This window comes from Eurosta solidaginis, chromosome 1 (assembly GCF_040869045.1).
Source record: "Eurosta solidaginis isolate ZX-2024a chromosome 1, ASM4086904v1, whole genome shotgun sequence".
Classification (NCBI taxonomy): Eukaryota; Metazoa; Arthropoda; class Insecta; order Diptera; family Tephritidae; genus Eurosta; species Eurosta solidaginis.
The window spans coordinates 49,960,991-49,981,231 of NC_090319.1; the positions used below are offsets into that span (position 1 = coordinate 49,960,991).

At 36.9% G+C, this 20,241-nt stretch overlaps 1 protein-coding gene across 1 annotated transcript in view; it reads left to right on the forward strand.

Annotated features, from left to right (window-relative positions):
• The first annotated feature begins 1,568 nt into the window (after window positions 1-1,568).
• The window catches only part of psidin (phagocyte signaling impaired), a 51,952-nt gene continuing 33,279 nt past the window's right edge, over window positions 1,569-20,241 (forward strand). The window contains exons 1-3 of the mRNA XM_067789319.1: window positions 1,569-1,587; window positions 3,619-4,193; window positions 4,320-4,544. Coding sequence (XP_067645420.1) covers window positions 4,136-4,193; window positions 4,320-4,544 — 283 coding nt within the window. The 5' untranslated portion in view covers window positions 1,569-1,587; window positions 3,619-4,135. The remainder of the gene's footprint in view (window positions 1,588-3,618; window positions 4,194-4,319; window positions 4,545-20,241) is intronic.

Consider the following 20,241-nt stretch of genomic DNA (forward strand, 5'->3'; position numbering starts at 1 on the left):
TCTTTGGTAAGGTATTCCCAAGCTAACGTTTTCCAACAAGAAATTTCTAATTGCAGTTCAGGGAAGCCAATACCGATACGTAGTAGCCTCGTTCGTCATCAGCCGTTTTTAGACGACGTAGGCATTTTACGAGTAGGAGGTCGAATTAAGAACGCACCGTGCACGAACGATATAAAACATCCGATTATTTTGCCTAAAAATTCACCGCTCGCTAAAGCAATAGCCGCTGAAACTCACATCGGTATGTTGCACGCTGGCCCGCAAATGATGCAAGCTGCTATACAACGTAAATTTTGGATCCCTGGCATTCGCAATTTAGTTCGGGGTACATACCGCCATTGCGTACGATGCAAACGCTTGAACCGCAAACCGCTACAGCAGCAGATGTCCGATCTACCACCTAGTCGCGTTACGAGTACGCGATGCTTCCTTCAAAGTGCGGTCGATTTTGCCGGCCCATATAACGTAAAATTTACTCATGGTAGAGGCGCGAAATCAACAAAGGCGTACATTTGCTCATTTATATGTATGAGCACAGGCGCCATGCACCTAGAATTGGCCGGAGACCTCATGTCTGCAAGCTTTATCGCCGCATTCAAACGTTTCACCAACCGAAGAGGACATTGTCAGCATATGTTCTCCGACAATGGCACGAACTTTGTCGGTGCCGAAAGGGAGCTACGTGCCGCGTTTGAAAGGTGCGCTAACGACGACAAGTTGGCATCTTACTTCGCCAACAACCAAGTCACCTGGCATTTTAACCCTCCAAGCGCTCCACACATGGGCGGCTATTGGGAGGCTGGGATTAAGCGCATAAAGCATCATTTAAAACGCGTACTAGACTCCGCGTTACTATCTTACGAAGAGTTTTCAACAGTCTTAACCGAGGTGGAAGCATGCGTCAATTCTCGACCACTCTGCTGGATACCTTCTGACATACAAGACATCGAAGTGCTAACACCTGGGCACTTTATGATCGGCGAACCAATAAAGGGGTTACCGGAGCTTGACACAGAACCTTTCAAGGGCAACCTTCATCAGCGGTGGCAAGCAATCACAGCAATAAGGCAGCACTTCTGGAAGCGATGGCGAGACGAATATCTCCCGAATCTTCAGCGCCGATCGAAGTGGGTTCGTCCAACGCAAAACCTACAACGAGATAATGTCGTAGTTATACACGACAACAACGCTCCGCCCACTAAATGGAAACTTGGTCGAGTTCTCGACAGCTATCCCGGCTCAGATGATCGCGTACGAATTGTCAACCTACGAACATCCGAAGGAGAGCTGCTAAGACCTTTTGCGAAGCTATCATTATTACCAACAAAAGCAGACATTTTTTCACTTTGAATTTTATTGATGTAAACTTTAAATACTTTGTACCTTTTTCTAATTTTGGACGGTCGTTCAAGGCGGCCGGCATGTTTGCGCCTAATTGGCATCTCTATATGTAATCATATCAAACATCAATTAGTGGCATTGGCAGCACCGACTGTCAGCTGTCAATGGCTACTTCCGTTTAGCTTATAGTAAACAAACAAAGAAAACCAAGTGCAAGTGTTTTTTATAATCGGCTATAATCCTCGCGTAAGTCAACCTTACAACCCGCAACCCGCATTTTAACGCTAACAATTATATTATTTAATTTGTCGATATTTCGACTTCAGTCAGAAGTCATCATCAGGACTAGGTGCGAACAAACATACATATTAAAATCATAAAAATACACATTTGCACAAGTACAGAACTTACATTGTTGAATGCAATATGTCGACTAGTGTAACAAAAATATAAGTTTACGGACAGTGCAAAGCAAATAACAATAAAATGTAAATAATACAAAGCCGTTATCATAAACAAAAAATGAACATAAGCAGAAAGTTAGCTAATGAGTATTGAGCGCCGCTCAACTGATATCAACAACAACAACAATATTAGATAAGAGCATCTCCCACTGTTTACCAAAGAGTTCACCTGCAGGCTGCAGCTGATATCACTTGAGCGGCGCTCACTACTCACACAAACAATATAATATAGAGACATTGCATAGACGAAAAATCGTGTGAGGCAAGCTTCAAAAAATTCTAGTAGGTCACATTCACCACTTACCACAGCAGAATTTGTTAAACTACCACTGTCTGTATTTGTTATTTAACAATTATTTATACACTTTTTATTCAGCTAATGTGTTCAGAATTCACATTTTTACTCTCTAAAACTCCAATCAGTGTATTTCTGTGCTTAAATTATGTTAAAAATTGTGTTAAAGTTTTTGGTGTGGTGAAAGTGACCTACTAGAATTTTGTTATGCTCCGCTGCTTTCCACCGAAGTTCGCGCATGCAATATCTTTATATCCAAAATTTTTGCTACTCATTAGCTAACTTTCTGCTTATGTTCATTTTTTGTTTATGATAACAACTTTGTATTATTTACATTTTATTGTTATTTGCTTTGCACTGTCCGTAAACTTATATTTTTGTTTATTTTTGTTTAATTTTTATGATTTTAATATTTATGTTTGTTCTTTTCGTACCTAGTCCTGATGATGACTTCAGCCTGAAGTCGAAATATCGACAAATTAAATAATATAATTGTATATTAAAAATTCACGTATTGTGTTTTATTAAGAATATACAAATATTTGGCCTAGAGCTCGTTTATATTTAAAAAGTAATAACTGATAATAAAATTTGACTATGGCAATTCAGATAAAATGCAACCGCGCACTGCTTTTATGTATGCATACTATAATAAAGGGAAATATTAGTTCCTTTATTCACGCAAATGCTAAATAAAAAAAAAATAAAAAAAATAAATGTAAGGTGCGATAACCTCCGAAGAGATCTAAGGCCGAGCTTCTCTTCCAATTTGCGTCGTGCTCCTCTTGATTTTCCCTACAAATTGGCCGGACGGGACCTACATGTTTTATGCCGACTCCGAACGGCATCTGCAAGGCAGATGAGTTTTCACTGAGAGCTTTTCATGGCAGAAATACACCCGGAGCGCTTGCCAAACACTGCCGAGGGGCGACCCCGCTTAAAAAAATTTTCTTCTAATTGAAAAACCTTATTTCTAAAATTTTGATGATGCTTTGCCCGGGGTGCGAACCCATGGCATACGGTGTGACAGGCGGAGCACGCTACCATCACACCACGGTGGCCGCACAATAAGATAAGAATATTCGTAGTATAAAATATAAAAGTTGTATTGCCCCTCTTCATTTACTTTTATTTTAAATTAAATTCACTCCGATAATTCTTTCCGATACAATTCCTGCGTGGGTGCTCCATGGAGTACTACATTGAAAGTACTTTGGAAAGTACTCCCACGTATGTACTGTATGGAATACTCACAAACAAAGCGAGAGTGGGATCACCTACTCCTCTCCTAGGACATCGCAATGTTATTTGGAGCACATTTTTTGTATGAATACAGATTAGTTTTGGACACTCCTATACTCCTAAAGGGGTGCTCCTTACAATATTTATGGAATAATCGCGTTTGAAGGGTTATCCAACAATTTTGCAGGGTAGTTACACGTCTCTGGCGGTCTGGCAACACAACCTTCTTGACATTTCCTTATTTTTGACATTTAATTTTTTACGTTTTAATTGCAGATCTCGCAGTATGCTTCGCAAAATTTAGCCTAAAATAAAAGTTTTTTTTTTCTGAATATTCCATTAAAAAATTAACTGAGTTTATAAAAGATAGTTAAATTGTGTTAATAACGCGTGAAGAAACTTGTGTACGTGATTAGCGGTAAATGTCTGAAATCTATATTGAACGATTGTTCTAAACAAATTGTTGTTCTCATTACGCCAATTTCTCTAAAAATGTATGGTTTATAATTGTGCACATTTCACGGAAAGTTTAATTTCATTTTTCGTTAATATCTGTTGAACGAGTTAAAATTTTTTCGCCCTCGGAATACGCGTCTTTTAACACCTCTCGATATTTTTGGACACGTATTAGCAGAAGAATAGCAAACAAGTAAAGTGCTTCATAGTAGGCGTCACATAAAAAGTAATTATTGGAAATTGAAAATTGTGCCGCTTTTAAATATTTTATAAACAGTTAAAGCAGTGCAAACAAAAGTCTTATTGGTTATCAAAACAGGCACTTTTTAGCTACAAAATGTCCCAGCACATGCAAGATGCTACCGTTTTTGAGAGACGCTTGCGGCCGATTTATGGTAAGTAAAGTGATCAAACAATTGTATATGCGTTTACATCATTATAGACTCAAGATTGGAGGATGATTCTATTTCTATGCATAAACTTTTAGTGCACTAATATCATTTCCATTTTTGAATTTTCAGATAGCTTAGAGGTTGGTAACAATCGCAAAGCTTTGCAAGAAACCGAAAAACTCCTTAAGAAGCATCCAAATATGTGGTGTGCTCGTGCATTAAAAGCTTTGGCGTTATTACGGCTTGGAAGATATGAAGAGAGCCAGGTGATGTTAAAATCTGTAAGCAGTGAAAAGCCCGTAGATGATCCGACATTGCAGGTGCTATCATTCTGCTACAAGGAACTGGAGCAACGTAAGTTTAACATGTGTTAGATATGCGAAAAACATCTCTCTATGAGTATGTATGTTCAGCTAGTGACAACATTATAGCACATCCGGTAAAACTTTTTTCTGCTCAAACTTTGGTTTTCACACGTAGGAAATAATCACACCTCTTTCCTTTCGTTTCCACTTACCATATATTTTCCCTCTCCTTTCCCGCTTCGCCGGTCTTCCGATGCCCCACCTTCACCAACTGCAACTCATCACTTTATCTAGGCCTGCCTTTGCATTATTTTTACCTGCATTCAGTTTACTAGGTCCTAAAAAATTTTCGTTCACAGAAAATGTGTTTATTGTTCGTATAAACCTTACGGTTGACATGAAATAAAAGTAGTTTAAAAAAACTAAAAAAAAAACACGCTTTTATAGCAAACCGAACTAAAAAATAGAAAATAAAGCTCAATTAAAAAGAGTTTATATAACAGTAGTAGAAGGTCAAAGAATCGTTTATAGTTAATCACCTCAAAATAAAATTATAATAAAATCGAACTAAAAAATAGAAAATAAAGCTCAATTAAAAAGAGTTTATATAACAGTAGTAGAAGGTCAAACAATCGTTTATAGTTAATCACCTCAAAATAAAATTATAATAAAATCGAAGTTATTAACAGAATAATTTAATTCACAGTAAAAAGCGTGGGGTGCATTTGACTACATTTCATATATTTCCTCTCAGATAGTTGCCAATAGAATGATAGTAACATTCAATATCAAGCACCCCACGCTTTTTATTGTGAATTAAATTATTCTGTTAATAACTTAAATTTTATTATAATTTTATTTTGAGTTGATTAACTATAAACGATTGTTTGACCTTCTACTACTGTTATATAAACTCTTTTCAATTGAAATTTATTTTCTATTTTAAGCTATTTCATAGATTTTATCGCGGGCTTGGCGACTAAATCAAAAAAACCGTAACAGATATTTGTCAAAAAAGATCCGAAAAGGTTCGAAAACGTTCGTAAAGGTTCGGTGTTAGCAACAGGCCAAATACATAATATTGGATCTCTATCATAATCAGCGGTAGGCAGGTTACCAAATTGAGAATGTGTTAGTAAACACGAACGCGTAGCGAGCACGAAAGCAAAATCAATTATTTATTTAGTTTGATTTCAATGCTTGAACCATAGATTAGATTGATACGAATCTTTTGTTTACGCTCTCATATTTTCGCTCTCATGAGGGATTTATCTTCTAGTTGTTGCTGGCAACAATCACAGATAAATCCCTCGCACCAGCTGAAGCGGGTGCCAGAACAAAAAATGTCCCAGCCAAAACGAAAATGTGCTAAAAATTTTGGTAAACTTTAGTTTGACCTACAACTGTAGAACAGCGTTCAAAAATTATGGGAAAAAGGATAAAAATACTTGTTTTAGCGTAAATATTATTAGTTCGAAGGCGGAGGGTAAATATTATTTCCCATTCAAATGTCGTCACAAAAACAAGTTCTGTAAATATGAAGTCCCGATGCAACCAGTCCATTTTGATCACAGAACCTGGAACGTCAGACATGTAGGATAGGCCCTACCATTGAATGATGTTAACTATTATATCATAGGTCGGATTTACTGAAATTCCAAAAGAATATATGGTTTTCACTGTGAGTTAAATGCGTTACAAATTTTGACCAATTACTTTAATCAAAATGTAAATTTTACTTAGATTTGTTTATATTTGACTCCAACTAGTAGTATTATTGTAAAATGAGTTTAAAGAAATGAATATTTTACGACTATCATTTTTTTAAATTATTGAAACTATAATCGCCGAAATGTATGTCAAAAATCCCCATTTTCAGATCTATTAATTTTTGTTAGGAGTGGCATCATTGATAAATGTTATAAAAAATGTGCATTTTGACAGCGCTCTCTCGAAACAAAGAGTTGCAAATCCATTCATCTATGGCTTGAACGGTGAACATGTGTCACACGCACTCTTTGGTACTCTGTATTAAGCGCGCGTGCGACACTTCCTCACCGTACGACCATCGAAATCAAACTCATTGTACAGGTTTACAAGTATGATATGTATGAGAGGGAAACAATTTCTTTCCCTTTCTAACACACGGCAGTTTGACACTTCGGTCAGTGTCAAACTAGCGTGGAACCCAGTGGAACATGCGTGGAACATGAGTTTTGACACTGAACGAAGTGTCAAAATTACCGGGGTTGCTTCGTCGAAAGCGACACAGGGAAGCAAGAAAGGGATCGGAATATCAAATATGGGTTGCTGTGATGGTAAATTTTTTTGAACGAATTTAGTAGGAAATTCTAAGTGCACCCATATGGGTCCTTCAGAAAATTATAAAAAAGTCTTCAATTGGGGTATCTGAGGACGCGTAGTTATTTCAGAATTAAGAATACAAACACGTGAGTTAAGTTTTTCTACCCGTTCAAAAGTTCTCCGCGAAAAACAGTTTGAAATCGAGGTCGACTGCAATAACCCGTCCAAAAAAGCGGAAAGAAAAATGAATAGACGCGTTTTGTCCTGTTGTCAATAGTCCGAAGAGAAAAAGTATTCGAATTATTGGAAGCGAGGCCAAAACGCGTCTATTAATAACTCCCCCGACGGATTTGGTCGTGTTTTAGCAATCGTCCCCGGTAATAAAGTATCACAATTTGTTAATTAAAATTGTCCAAAATATATGGTTATTAAAGAGATATGTAATTAAGTGCTCGTTTGAATGTAAATAAGTATATTTCTTTGTAATATAAGAAAAAAAATTTTAAGCAGTTTTCGATAGCAGCTACTAAACTTTTTTTTGTCCTAAGAAGTACAACAGTGCCAAATAGCGTCCACAAAAAAAACGAACAAGAAGAAGCATTTTATCAGGTGAGCGTGGCTGTGTATGTGCGTGCTGCTACATATCCTACTTGTAGACCTGTACAATGATCAAACTAAAAGAGCTGTCGTTGATTTTCACGAAGTAGCCATTGTGCTATAGCTTATCGTATACATATATGGTCGCTTATACGCCAATTACACGGCACAAGTATCCTTATGCCAATTACCAATTTGCACAAGGATTTGCTCGGTGTGTGCAGTGTTTGCGCTATTTGCGCAGAGAACTGCGCCAAAATCAAAACGATTTTGATATTTACGCATGTCTGCAAATATTGCACATGCTTTTTTCTTCGTGTGTGGTGAATGGTAACACAGTTTACCTGTGGTTTCTGATAATATAACATCAATAATTATTACTTATTACTTAAAAATGTTAATATCGAAGGCGTAAGGACCATCTCTAGCTTGTAACATGAATTCACACAAATTCAATAATACATAATAGTTTTTTATACAATTAGAATACATGAATACATGTTTCATTTGTTGCGCTAGTTGAAAAATGAATATTGCGCAGTGCTGCAATGAGTTGAGCTGGTCCTACAATTAAAATATATATGTTATAAATACAATGGAAAATAAACGCTTCTGGTGCGAGTTTTTTACTTATACCGTGAATTACCAGCACTGTGGAAAATAAAGAGTGATTTTTTAAACAATTAGTGCCTTTTTTATACAATTAAAACACATGTTTCATTTGTTGCGCAACTTTAAAAATTAATATTGTGCAGTGTTTTTGGGCCGTGTATGTCAAAATTTTCATTTGCACAAATTTCGTCGTTTTATATTTGCGCATGGCTTTTGTGTTATGTATGGGCCGTCTTAAAAGCCAACCTAATAAAACCGCACTTCGTTTTTTTTTGAGTTGCTCTCATACAAGTTGTATGTGCATGAGACATTTTTGACAGAAAATGACTTGCGTGCGTTTATATTAGGTTGGCTTGTTAGCAGGTGTTAAGCTCACGCCCACCCCGGATCACAAAGTTAAAGTGAATGTTAAAGTTAAAGCGAAAGTTAAAGTTAAAAATAAAGTTTAAAGTTAAAGTGAAAGTTAAAGTTAAAGTTAAGGCTAAAGTTAAAGTTAAAGTTAAAGTTAAAGTTAAAGCTAAAGTTAAAGTCAAAGATAAAGTTAAAGTTAAGTTAAAGTTAAAGTTAAAGTTAAGGTTAAAGTTAAAGTTAAAGTGAATGTTAAAGTTAAAGCGAAAGTTAAAGTTAAAATTAAAGTTAAAGTGGAAGTTAAAGTTAAAGTTGAAGTTAAAGTTAAAGTTAAAGTCAAATTTAAAGTTAAAGTTAAGGTTAGAGTTAAAGTTGAAGTTAAAGTTAAAGTTAAAGTGAATGTTAAAGTTAAAGCGAAAGTTAAAGTTAAAGCTAAAGATAAAGTTAAAGTTGAAGTTAAAGTTAAAGTGAATGTTAAAGTTAAAGCGAAAGTTAAAGTTAAAGTTAAAGTTAAAGTTGAAGTTAAAGTTAAAGTCAAAGTTAAAGTTAAGGTTAAAGTTAAAGTTGAAGTTAAAGTTAAAGTGAAAGCTAAAGTTAAAGTTAAAAATAAAGTTAAAGTTAAAGTTAAAATGAAAGTTAAAGTTAAAGTCAAAGTTAAAGTTAAATCTAAGGTTAAAGTTAAAGTCAAAGTTAAAGTTAAAGTTAAGGTTAAAGTTAAAGTTAAATTTAAAGTTACAGTAGATGTTAAAGTGAATGCTAAAGTTAAAGAGAAAGCTAAAGTTAAAGTTAAAAATAAAGTTAAAGTTAAAATGAAAGTTAAAGTTAAAGTTAAGGTTAAAGTTAAAATTTAAGTTAAAGTTAAAGTTAAAGTGAATGCTAAAGTTAAAGAGAAAGCGAAAGTTAAAGTTAAAAATAAAGTTAAAGTTAAAATGTATATATATGTATATGGCCTCGAGCTCGTTAAATATTTAAAATTTGTTAAAGTTAAAGTTAAAGTGAATGCTAAAGTTAAAGAGAAAGCTAAAGTAAAGGAAGGTTAAGTTCGGGTCTAACCGAACATTATATACTCAGTTGAGAGCTATGGTGACAACATAAGGGAAAATAACCATGTAGGAAAATGAACCGAGGGAAACCGTGGAATGTGTTTGTATGACATGTGTATCAAATGAAAGACATTAAAGAGCATTTTATGAGGGCGTGCGCCATAGTTCTATAGGTGGACGCCATTTAGGGATATCGCCATAAAGGTGAATCAGGGTTGACTCTAGAATTTGTTTGTACAATATGGGTATCAAAAAAAAAAGGTGCTAATGAGTATTTTAAAAGGGAGTGGTGGTAGTTGTATAGGTGGTCGCCTTTTCGAGATATCGCCATAAAGGTGGACCAGGGGTGACCCTAGAATTTGTTTGTACAATATGGGTATAAAAAAAAAAGTTGCTAATGAGTATTTTAAAATGGAGTGATCCTTAGTTCCATAGGTGGACGCCGTTTCGAGATATCGCCATAAAGGTGGACCAGGTGACCCTAGAATTTGCTTGTACGATATGGGTATCAAATTAAAGGTATTAATGAGGGTTTTAAAAGGGAGTGGTGGTAGTTGTATAGGTGGTCGCCTTTTCGATATATCGCCATAAAGGTGGACCAGGGGGACTCTAGCATACGTTTGTACAATATGGGTATCAAACGAAAGGTGTTAATGAGTATTTTAAAAGGGAGTGGGCCTTAGTTCTATAGGTGGACGCCGTTTCGAAATATCGCCATAAAGGTGGACCAGCGGTGACTCTAGGATGTGTTTGTACGATATGGATATCAAATTAAAGGTATTAATGAGGGTTTTAAAAGGGAGTGGTGGTAGTTGTATAGGTGGTCGCCTTTTCGAGATATCGCCATAAAGTTGGACCAGGGGTGACTCTAGCATACGTTTGTACAATATGGGTATCAAACGAAAGGTGTTAATGAGTATTTTAAAAGGGAGTGGGCCTTAGTTCTATAGGTGGACGCCGTTTCGTAATATCGCCATAAAGGTGGACCAGGGGTGACTCTAGGATGTCTTTGTACGATATGGGTATCAAATTAAAGGTATTAATGAGGGTTTTTTAAAGGGAGTGGTGGTAGTTGTATAGGTGGTCGCCTTTTCGAGATATCGCCATAAAGGTGGACCAGGGGTGACTCTAGCATACGTTTGTACGATATGGGTATCAAATTAAAGGTATTAATGAGGGTTTTAAAAGGGAGTGGTGGTAGTTGTATAGGTGGTCGCTTTTTCGAGATATCGCCATAGAGGTGGACCAGGGGTGAATCTAGAATGCGTTTGTACAATATGGGTATCAAACGAAAGGTGTTAATGAGTATTTTAAAAGGGAGTGGGCCTTAGTTCTATAGGTGGACGCCGTTTCGAAATATCGCCATAAAGGTGGACCAGGGGTGACTATAGGATATCTTTGTACGATATGGGTATCAAATTAAAGGTATTAATGAGGGTTTTTAAAGGGAGTGGTGGTAGTTGTATAGGTGGTCGCCTTTTCGAGATATCGCCATAAAGGTGGACCAGGGTTGACTCTAGAATACGTTTGTACAATATGGGTATCAAACGAAAGGTGTTAATAGTATTTTAAAAGGGAGTGGGCCTTAGTTCTATAGGTGGACGCCTTTTCGAGATATCGCCATAAAGGTGGACCAGGGGTGACCCTAGAATTTGTTTGTACAATATGGGTATCAAAAGAAAGGTGTTAATGAGTATTTTAAAAGGGAGTAATCCTTAGTTCCATAGGTGGACGTCGTTTCGAGATATCGCCATAAAGGTGGACCAGGGGTGACCCTAGAATTTGTTTGTACAATATGGGCATCAAACGAAAGGTGTTAATGAGTATTTTAAAAGGGAGTAGAGGTGGGAGTGGGAGGTTGATGCCGTTTCGAAATATCGCCACAAAGGTGGACCAGGGGTGACTCTAGAATGTGTTTGTACGATATGGGTATCAAATTAAAGGTATTAATGAGGGTTTTAAAAGGGAGTGGTGGTTGTTGTATAGGTGGTCGCATTTTGGAGATATCGCCATAAAGGTGGACCAGGGGTGACCCTAGAATTTGTTTGTACAATATGGGCATCAAACGAATGGTGTTAATGAGTATTTTAAAAGGGAGTGGGCCTTAGTTCTATAGGTGGACGCCTTTTCGAGATATCGCCATAAAGGTGGACCAGGGGTGACCCTAGAATTTGTTTGTACAATATGGGTATCAAAAGAAAGGTGTTAATGAGTATTTTAAAAGGGAGTAATCCTTAGTTCCATAGGTGGACGTCGTTTCGAGATATCGCCATAAAGGTGGACCAGGGGTGACCCTAGAATTTGTTTGTACAATATGGGTATCAAAAGAAAAGTGTTAATGAGTATTTTAAAAGGGAGTAATCCTTAGTTGCGGCCACCGTGGTGTGATGGTAGCGTGCTCCGCCTATCACACCGTATGCCCTGGGTTCAACTCCCGGACAAAGCAACATCAAAATTTTAGAAATAAGATTTTTCAATTAGAAGAAAATTTTTCTAAGCGGGGTCGCCCCTCGGCAGTGTCTGGCAAGCGCTCCGATTGTATTTCTGCCATGAAAAGCTCTCAGTGAAAACTCATCTGCCTTGCAGATGCCGTTCGGAGTCGGCATAAAACATGTAGGTCCCGTCCGGCCAATTTGTAGGGAAAAATCAAGAGGAGCACGACGCAAATTGGAAGAGAAGCTCGGCCTTAGATCTCTTCGGAGGTTATCGCGCCTTACATTTATTTTTTTTTTTTTAATCCTTAGTTCCATAGGTGGACTCCGTTTTGAGATATCGCCATAAAGGTGGAGCAGGGGTGACCCTAGAATTTGTTTGTACAATATGGGTATCAAAAGAAAGGTGTTAATGAGTTTTTTAAAAGGGAGTGGTGGCAGTTGTATATGTGAAGGCGTTTTCCAGATATCGACCAAAATGTGAACCAGGGTGAGCCAGAACATCATCTGTTGGATACCACTAATTTATTTATATATGTAATACCTGCCAAGATTTTAAGGGTTTTTTAAATCTATGCCCCTACCAAATTTCAAAAGGATTGGTTAATTTTTGTTCGACTTATGGCGTTAAAAGTATCCTAGACATAAAATGAAACGCCCACGCCCATTTTGAAATTTTCTTTTATTTTTGTGTTTTGTTGCACCACATCATTACTGGAGTTGAATGTTGACATAATTTACTTATATACTGTAAAGATATTAAATTTTTTGTTAAAATTTTACTTAAACAAATTTTTTTTTTTAAAGTGGGCTTGGTCCTTCTCCGATTTTGCTAATTTTTATTAAGCGTACATATAGTAATAGGAGTAACGTTCCTGCCAAATTTCATCATGATATCTTCAACGACTGCCAAATTACAGCTTGCAAAAGTTTTAAATTACCTTCTTTTAAAAGTGGGCGGTGCCACGCCCATTGTCCAAAATTTTACTAATTTTCTATTCTGCGTCATAAGTTCAACTCATCTACCAAGTTTCGTCGCTTTATCTGTCTTTTGTAATGAATTATTGCACTTTTTCGGTTTTTCGAAATTTTAGATATCGAAAAAGTGGGCGTGGTTATAGTCCGATATCGTTCATTTTAAATAGCGATCTGAGATGAGTGCTCAGGAACCTACATACCAAATTTCATCAAGATACCTCAAAATTTACTCAAGTTATCGTGTTAACGGACGGACGGACGGACATAGCTCAATCAAATTTTTTTTCGATCCTGATTATTTTGATATATGGAAGTCTATAACTATCTCGATTCCTTTATATATGTACAACCAACCGTTATCCAATCATAAGTTAAAAATAAAGTTAAAGTCAAAGTCAAAGTCAAAGTTAAAGTTAAGGTTAAAGTTAAAGTCAAAGTTAAAGTTAAGGTTAAAGTTAAAGTTAAAGTTAAATTTAAAGTTACAGTTAATGTTAAAGTTAAAGTGAATGTTAAAGTTAAAAATAAAGTTAAAGTTAAAGTGAATGTTAAAATTAAAGTGAAAGTTAAAGTTAAAGTTAAAAATAAAGTTAAAGTCAAAGTGAAAGTTAAATATTAACTTCTCGTTTATTCAATAAAAGTAAAAAAATTGTTTTCTTATCGGTCACCACGCTTAAAAAGGTTAACTTGAATTAATATCAAAGACAAAACTTGAATTAATATCAAAGAAAACAAAATGTTGCATAAATATTATAATTGCATAAGTTGATAATATGCAATAGCTTTACCGCGGCAGCCCCGAGTGCCACACGTCCTTTTGTTAGTTCGGTTTTCTATAAAAGCGTGTTTTTTTTAGTTTTTTTAACCTATTATTTATTTTTAATATTTTAGTTCAAGTAATTTTAAAAGTTTTAGTCGAGAGTGAAGAGACCTCGAAACGCCAGCGGTCCGTGGATGAATCCAACCTCACGGCACCAAAAAGGGCCAAGACGTAGGGAGGGTGGACGCGGTCTTTCGCCGAAATTGCCAATGGTCGGCAGATCAGTGGCATTATAGACGAGAGCCGCGAAGATGGCAGGATCCCGAAACAACAGTGGAAGTGGATCGAGGCCGCGCTCGCTATGGTGGCCGTTGAGGTTAAGAAAGACAACCCTGGTCCACCGCCATCTTACACCGATGCAGGGTGGTTCCAGGGCAATGTCAAGCTAATTGCCTCTGACGACGCCAGGTCGGTAAACCTCTATAGGGCCGCCGTCACGCTGATAGGGGTGGTATATCCGGGCGCGCGCCTCAAGGTAGTGGAGGCGCGTGATATCCCCTCACGACCAAGGGCTAGAGCCTGGGTTCCAGTGACGCCAACGGACCCAGCTGACGTCCTGGACCTGCTCCAGGAATACAACCCGCCACAGGTTTGGAGTAAACCCGGATAAAACCGAGCTTGTCCTCTTCACGAGGAGGTACAAAGTACCAAATCTTACACCACCAAGAATTGGGTGTACGTTCTTAGCGTTTAGCGATCAAGTCAAGTAATTTGGGAGTCATTCTGGATAGAAAGCTATTATGGAGTGGCCATATAGTGGAGCGATTCAAGAAGGCAACAGCAGAGCTGTTCACCTGCAAGGGGACAACTGGCACCTCCTGGGGATTCTCCCCTAAGGTGACCTACTGGATTTACACAGCCATGGTGGCTTGGTCTGGTGGCCTGCACTAGCTAAAAGTACCTATCTTAAAATGCTTCAAAAGGTGCAACGGAGTTCGGAGCTCTGCATTACCGGGGCTCTCGGCTCCACTCCAGATTCCGTTACATACAAACATGGATACATAGATAGATACAGGCCAAGCTAATTGAGGCGTGTTAAAAAGGGCTCCAGTATGCTCTTTCGTAGATGTGCCATGCATCCACTTCTATCATTAATAAAGGAATGCGTTTTTCGCATTATGTGCAAGGTTTCAAATCTATGGTCATTTGGGGTGGTCATAAGTTCAATTGACCTTATGTCCGTTAACCTTATGTCACCCCACCATAACATTATTGCATTGTCATCGAGCCTTGATACGTGTGCAAAGTTACAATCAAACTTATGGCCATTCAACGTGGTAATAAGGCCAACTGACCTTATGGCCGTTGACCTTATGTCACCACACCATCACATTAATGCATTGTCATCGAGCCTTGATACGTGTGCAAAGTTTCAATCAAACTTAAGGCCATTCAAAGTCGTAATAGGGCCAATTGACCTTATGGCCGTTCACCTTATGTCACCGCACCATCACATTATTGCATTGTCATCGAGCCTTGATACGTGTGCAAAGTTTCGATCAAACTTATGGCCATTCAAAGTGGTAATAAGGCCAATTGACCTTATGGCCGTTGACCTTATGTCACCGCACCATCGCATTAATGCATTGTCATCGAGCCTTGATACGTGTGCAAAGTTACACTCAAACTTATGGCCATTCAACGTGGTAATAAGGCCAACTGACCTTATGGCCGTTGACCTTATGTCACCACACCATCGCATTAATGCATTGTCATCGAGCCTTGATACGTGTGCAAAGTTTCAATTAAACATGGCCTTTCAAAGTGGTAATAACGCCAATTGACCTTATGGCCGTTGACCTTATGTCACCGCACCATCACATTAATGCATTGTCATTGAGCCATGATACGTGTACAAAGTTTCAATCAAACTTATCGCCATTCAATGTGGTAATAAGGCCAATTGACCTTATGGCCGTTGACCTTATGTCACCACACCATCACATTAATGCATTGTCATCGGTCCCTGATACGTATGCAAAGTTTCAAATTAATCAGACTTCTAGAAACCGGTGAAAATTAAGCTCAAAGATTCCGTTACATACAGGCCAAGCTAATAAAATCGTGTTAAAAATGGCCCTTAGTCAGAGCTGTAAAACTGTGCAATTTGAAACTTTAAATCATTGATTTAAGAATGCTTGCTCTTCATTCATTCATTCCTTGTTAAGGAATGTGGCTTACAAGTTAACCCATTCTTCATTCAGTAGTGGAAAAAACAAATACATTCCCGAACTCATCGAAGAAAGAAGGGAGTTATTGAATGAAACACAAACATTTTTCAACACAGAATAAGCATTCAAATGAATGCAGCCTTTGCTGAGTGTGCACACACTTTTCTAGTACCAATCAGTTATGAAAAATGTTGTACATGCACAAAACCCGCTCAAATATCACATGGTTGCATTTAATTAAAGCCACTTCAAAATATCTACACAAAAATTTAATTATTGCCCGTAATGACCAGTTTTTTCGATATTTAAATGGTAATAAAGCACAAAGAAGTTAACTGGAAAATTATTCTCATTGAAATTTTCCTAAAAATTTAATAATAATAAAAGAAAATGACAAAGATTTCAACGTCCCTGTTCCGAAAATTGTCATCGTTCTAAATAAGATTTTCCAATGTGCCATATAAAAGGCTTGCATGAAAAAGTACTAATCTACATTTCAACGTACTCAATTGTTGATTAAACAATTTAAAGTTATATATTATAAAAGCTCTTAAGTTCGTTCATATTGTAACGAATTTACGTTGAACGTGCTTAATCAAAATTGATTGTAGCGCCTCCACCTTTGGTGCTTTTATACTCTGTGTTTTCCTCGTTGCATCTTCTAGGCGCTTAGAGAATTTACTTAGTTACTGCCATATAATTATAACTACAGATGCACGTGTATAGCTTTTCATATGCTCGCTTATTTGTGAGCGACACTTCCACAATTACAATTGCATACTTTCGGGAGCATCTCAGATAAGATATCTGCATGTGTTTGTGCATCTCTTCTCCGCTGCGTGTACGTACATATGTGTAGACATAATGATTCATTCGTTTATGTAGATACATAATGATTGATTTATGGATGTGCATACAAAGCGCTGCTTAGCATCGGCTTAGAGATGGCAGTACCCCTTAGTGTTGCTAATATTCGTAACAGTATATTCTTCCTAGCGGTTTATGGTCAAATACTGTATCTATACTGGTTTGTGAGTTTGCAAGTTGATATAGCAATATACTATTTTTTTCTATTTTCTAAGAAAAATATTCTTCTAAACAAAATTGTTTGTAATTACAGTCATTTAAAGTAGGCTCTATAAGTAGTTGTAGCTTTTTTGATAGCAAAGAAAATTAACTTTGAATAAAAATCTGCTCAAGTAAGATAGAATTCAACCTACAAATGTCATGCAAATAGACAGAGAGACTAAGGGTCCTTCTCAGTCACTCGGGTCCTATATTTATATTCCGTCAAACACTGTAAAAAAACTGTAGTCCGATGAAGCCAGTCAATAACCTCTGAAGAGTTTCTCCCAATGGAACTTTTTTTTGTGGCACAGATGAAGGAAAACGGGGAAGGTGAATCAGGTGAATAGAAAAAGCCTGAATCACCGTAGGACGATGCCCCATGGAAATGGACATATGTATGTTTATCGAAATTCTCGGAATTAGGAAGCTCCAACGAAATCGCCGATGGACCTATGCACTTTGATGTATTTAAATGACTTAAACTCAAGAATCTGTTTTTGTTATATTATCGACAAAAAAATATGCACATTTTACTCTATTTGGTCAATGCACAATGTGTTCATTTACAAAATCCATTTTACAACAATAGCAAAATAAGTAGTAACATTCTGACATATAGTAAGAAAGCAATAGATTGTCTGCGAAGTTTCAGCCAAATTCGACTATATCTTGATATTCAATAATTATAAGCCGGTGTTAAGCTCGTGAATTCTTAAATATTAAACTATTTGAATAATTAGAAGGGGCTATTTTCCTATTGACCAATTTTACGCCTTTTTTGCACCCAACTACTAAATTGATTTAACATATCTGATGGCAATGAAAGTATACAAAAAAATAACCCTGAGGAAAAAGTATTTAGTACTGAATGGAAACAAAAGTGTGCATTCATTTAAAATTTACATTTGAAACTTTATCGTTTTCTTCAACAGGATGTCTTTATTTTATTTGCGATATTTAGTTTGTCTTTTTGGCTGGCACAGAAGAAGAAGGAAATCAGTGAATTTAGCAGCGCTTCCCTCTTTTTGACATTTTGACATTTTCTTTTATACTCGACATCCTATGCCAGGGTTGCTATGTACAGGGTTGCTTATATGAATAAAACTTAAAACTAAAGGTGACATTACAAACTTAAGGTGACATTACACATTCATTAAAGCTTGGGAATGGTTCCTACATTCACACTCTATATTGAATTATATATTACCATTCAATAACACACACACTAGCTTGGAATTAAAGTATTTTAAGCCATTCAGGAATAGAGATTTATAATATGCAACCAAAAAATCACAAATTTTTAAAAGAATGCTGAGAGAATGCACACTCAATTGATTCAATCTTTTTACAGCTCTGCCCTTAGTATGTTAATTTATTTACTTATCCATTGTTAATGAATAATAATATGGATTGCAGAGTTAGCAGCCTAAGAATTAGAATTATTTAGCCACTTCCTCCGAAAGTCGCATTGTGGGTTTCAGATTTTACAAGAAACAATGTAAGAAAACCAATTTTGGGCAATTATTCACTAGAGGAACGCTTTTTAATTGTTGTTGCTGTTGTATCAACGATAAAGACACTCTCCGAATGTTAAGATGTTCTATTGTTGCTGTAGCGATGAGGACACTCTCCGAAGGTTTTGGGGTTTCGGCTGCTAAAAAAAAACAGGATTCCCCTCGCGTAGGTGAGGTTGACAATTTGGTTTCGAAAGTTCTGAAGTAAAGCTTTGTATTGCGCTTACAATGTTCAATTGTATTATTCACTTGAGGTATAATTTTTAATTTTGTTATTCCAAAAGAGGAATTCTTTTAAATTTTTTTAGTCCACATTAGGAATGCAAAACGAAATAATTATTTCGGAATAACAAAAAGAAAAAAATACAATAAAAATTTATTTATTATGTATTAAGTGACTGCATTCCTTAACAACTGTGCCAGCGCGGGTGGCATTCTGGAGCCATTACTTTTTGTAGTTTTCATAAACCATATCTAAACCCGCTCCAACACATGGCCTGAAGACTCTACTATTTCCAAATTTCTCTGACGCGAATTAGATTCAATAGGATCTGAACGATATCGTAGCCTGGTGTAGTGCCAATGATCTACAGCTAAATTTTAGTAAATGCTTTCATGTAACCTTTACCAAATCGCGTGGAATCATCCCCACTTCGTATTTTATTGGTTGTATCCGCCTTTCAACTGTTAACGAGATAAAGGACTTATACCCCAAGTTGTTTGCTTTATTGGGAGACTGTATTATGAGTGTCATATATTGAATGGGTATAAGAAGCGTTTGTTCGCTAAGCTTTTCTTACCGATTCTATCATATAATGCGAGGTGCACGCTAATAAGTCAGTTTTATCTATGACATTGTTAACGGTGCTATTAACGCCCACTCCTTGAGAGCATCCGTTCCCTAAAGCAGGATATATTTTATACGCACTGTGTCACGACCCTCTATGCCTCTAACGTACCTTTAATTAGAGCAATTACCGACTTCAAGTCTATCTCAAACTCTTCAGACATTTTTCTTTACCAGAGCCTATTTTTAAATCAATACGCTTGTGTTGTTTTTGTTGTTGTAGGGATAAGCACACTCTCCAAAGGCCCTGGTAGTGTTATCGATGTTGATGGTCCTTTGACGGATGCAGATCCGGTACGTTCCGATAACAAGCACAATTAAGGTACTAGCCCGACCATCTCGCGACCGATTTGGTATGACCAAATGAAATTTTCAAGGCCATACCGCCCTCCCACCCCTAAATCCATGAGGAACTTTGGGTTGCCAGAGCCTCGTCTGTTAAAGAAACAGTATTCGCCAGGGGTAGGTTAAGTTGACAATTGGGTTGGAGAAACTATATTTCGCTGGCAATCCCTTGAATCAATTTGGTATTTAAGTCGCCTCTTGCGACAGGCATACCTGCTGAGGGTATATTCTAAGCCCCTAACCCGCTGGGGTAATACTTTGATTGCTTGATTGACTGATGTCTTCTCAAACTGCATATCAACATAGTTTCTATTTTTTGCTCCTGTTGTTATTGTTGTAGCAGTGGTTTTCTCACAAAATTAGATACAAACGTGGTGTTGAGCAAGCAATTAAATGTAACCCTAGCGTTTTTTCACAATATAAACAATTTTCACTTGTTTGTAAATTTGAAGCCTTTTAATTTTTGACGTTAATTTAATAATCTACAAACATATTTTGTGAATAATATTTCTATGTTTGCTTCGTTCAATTCTGATATGCAGATATTTATCCGGTCAGACGAATTTTTTGCTTAGCTATCCGGTTATTCGAATATCCGGTGTATCCGGATAGTTGAAAAATCCGGATGCAGTTCACAGTAGAGATATACGCCGCAGATAAACGCCGCCGC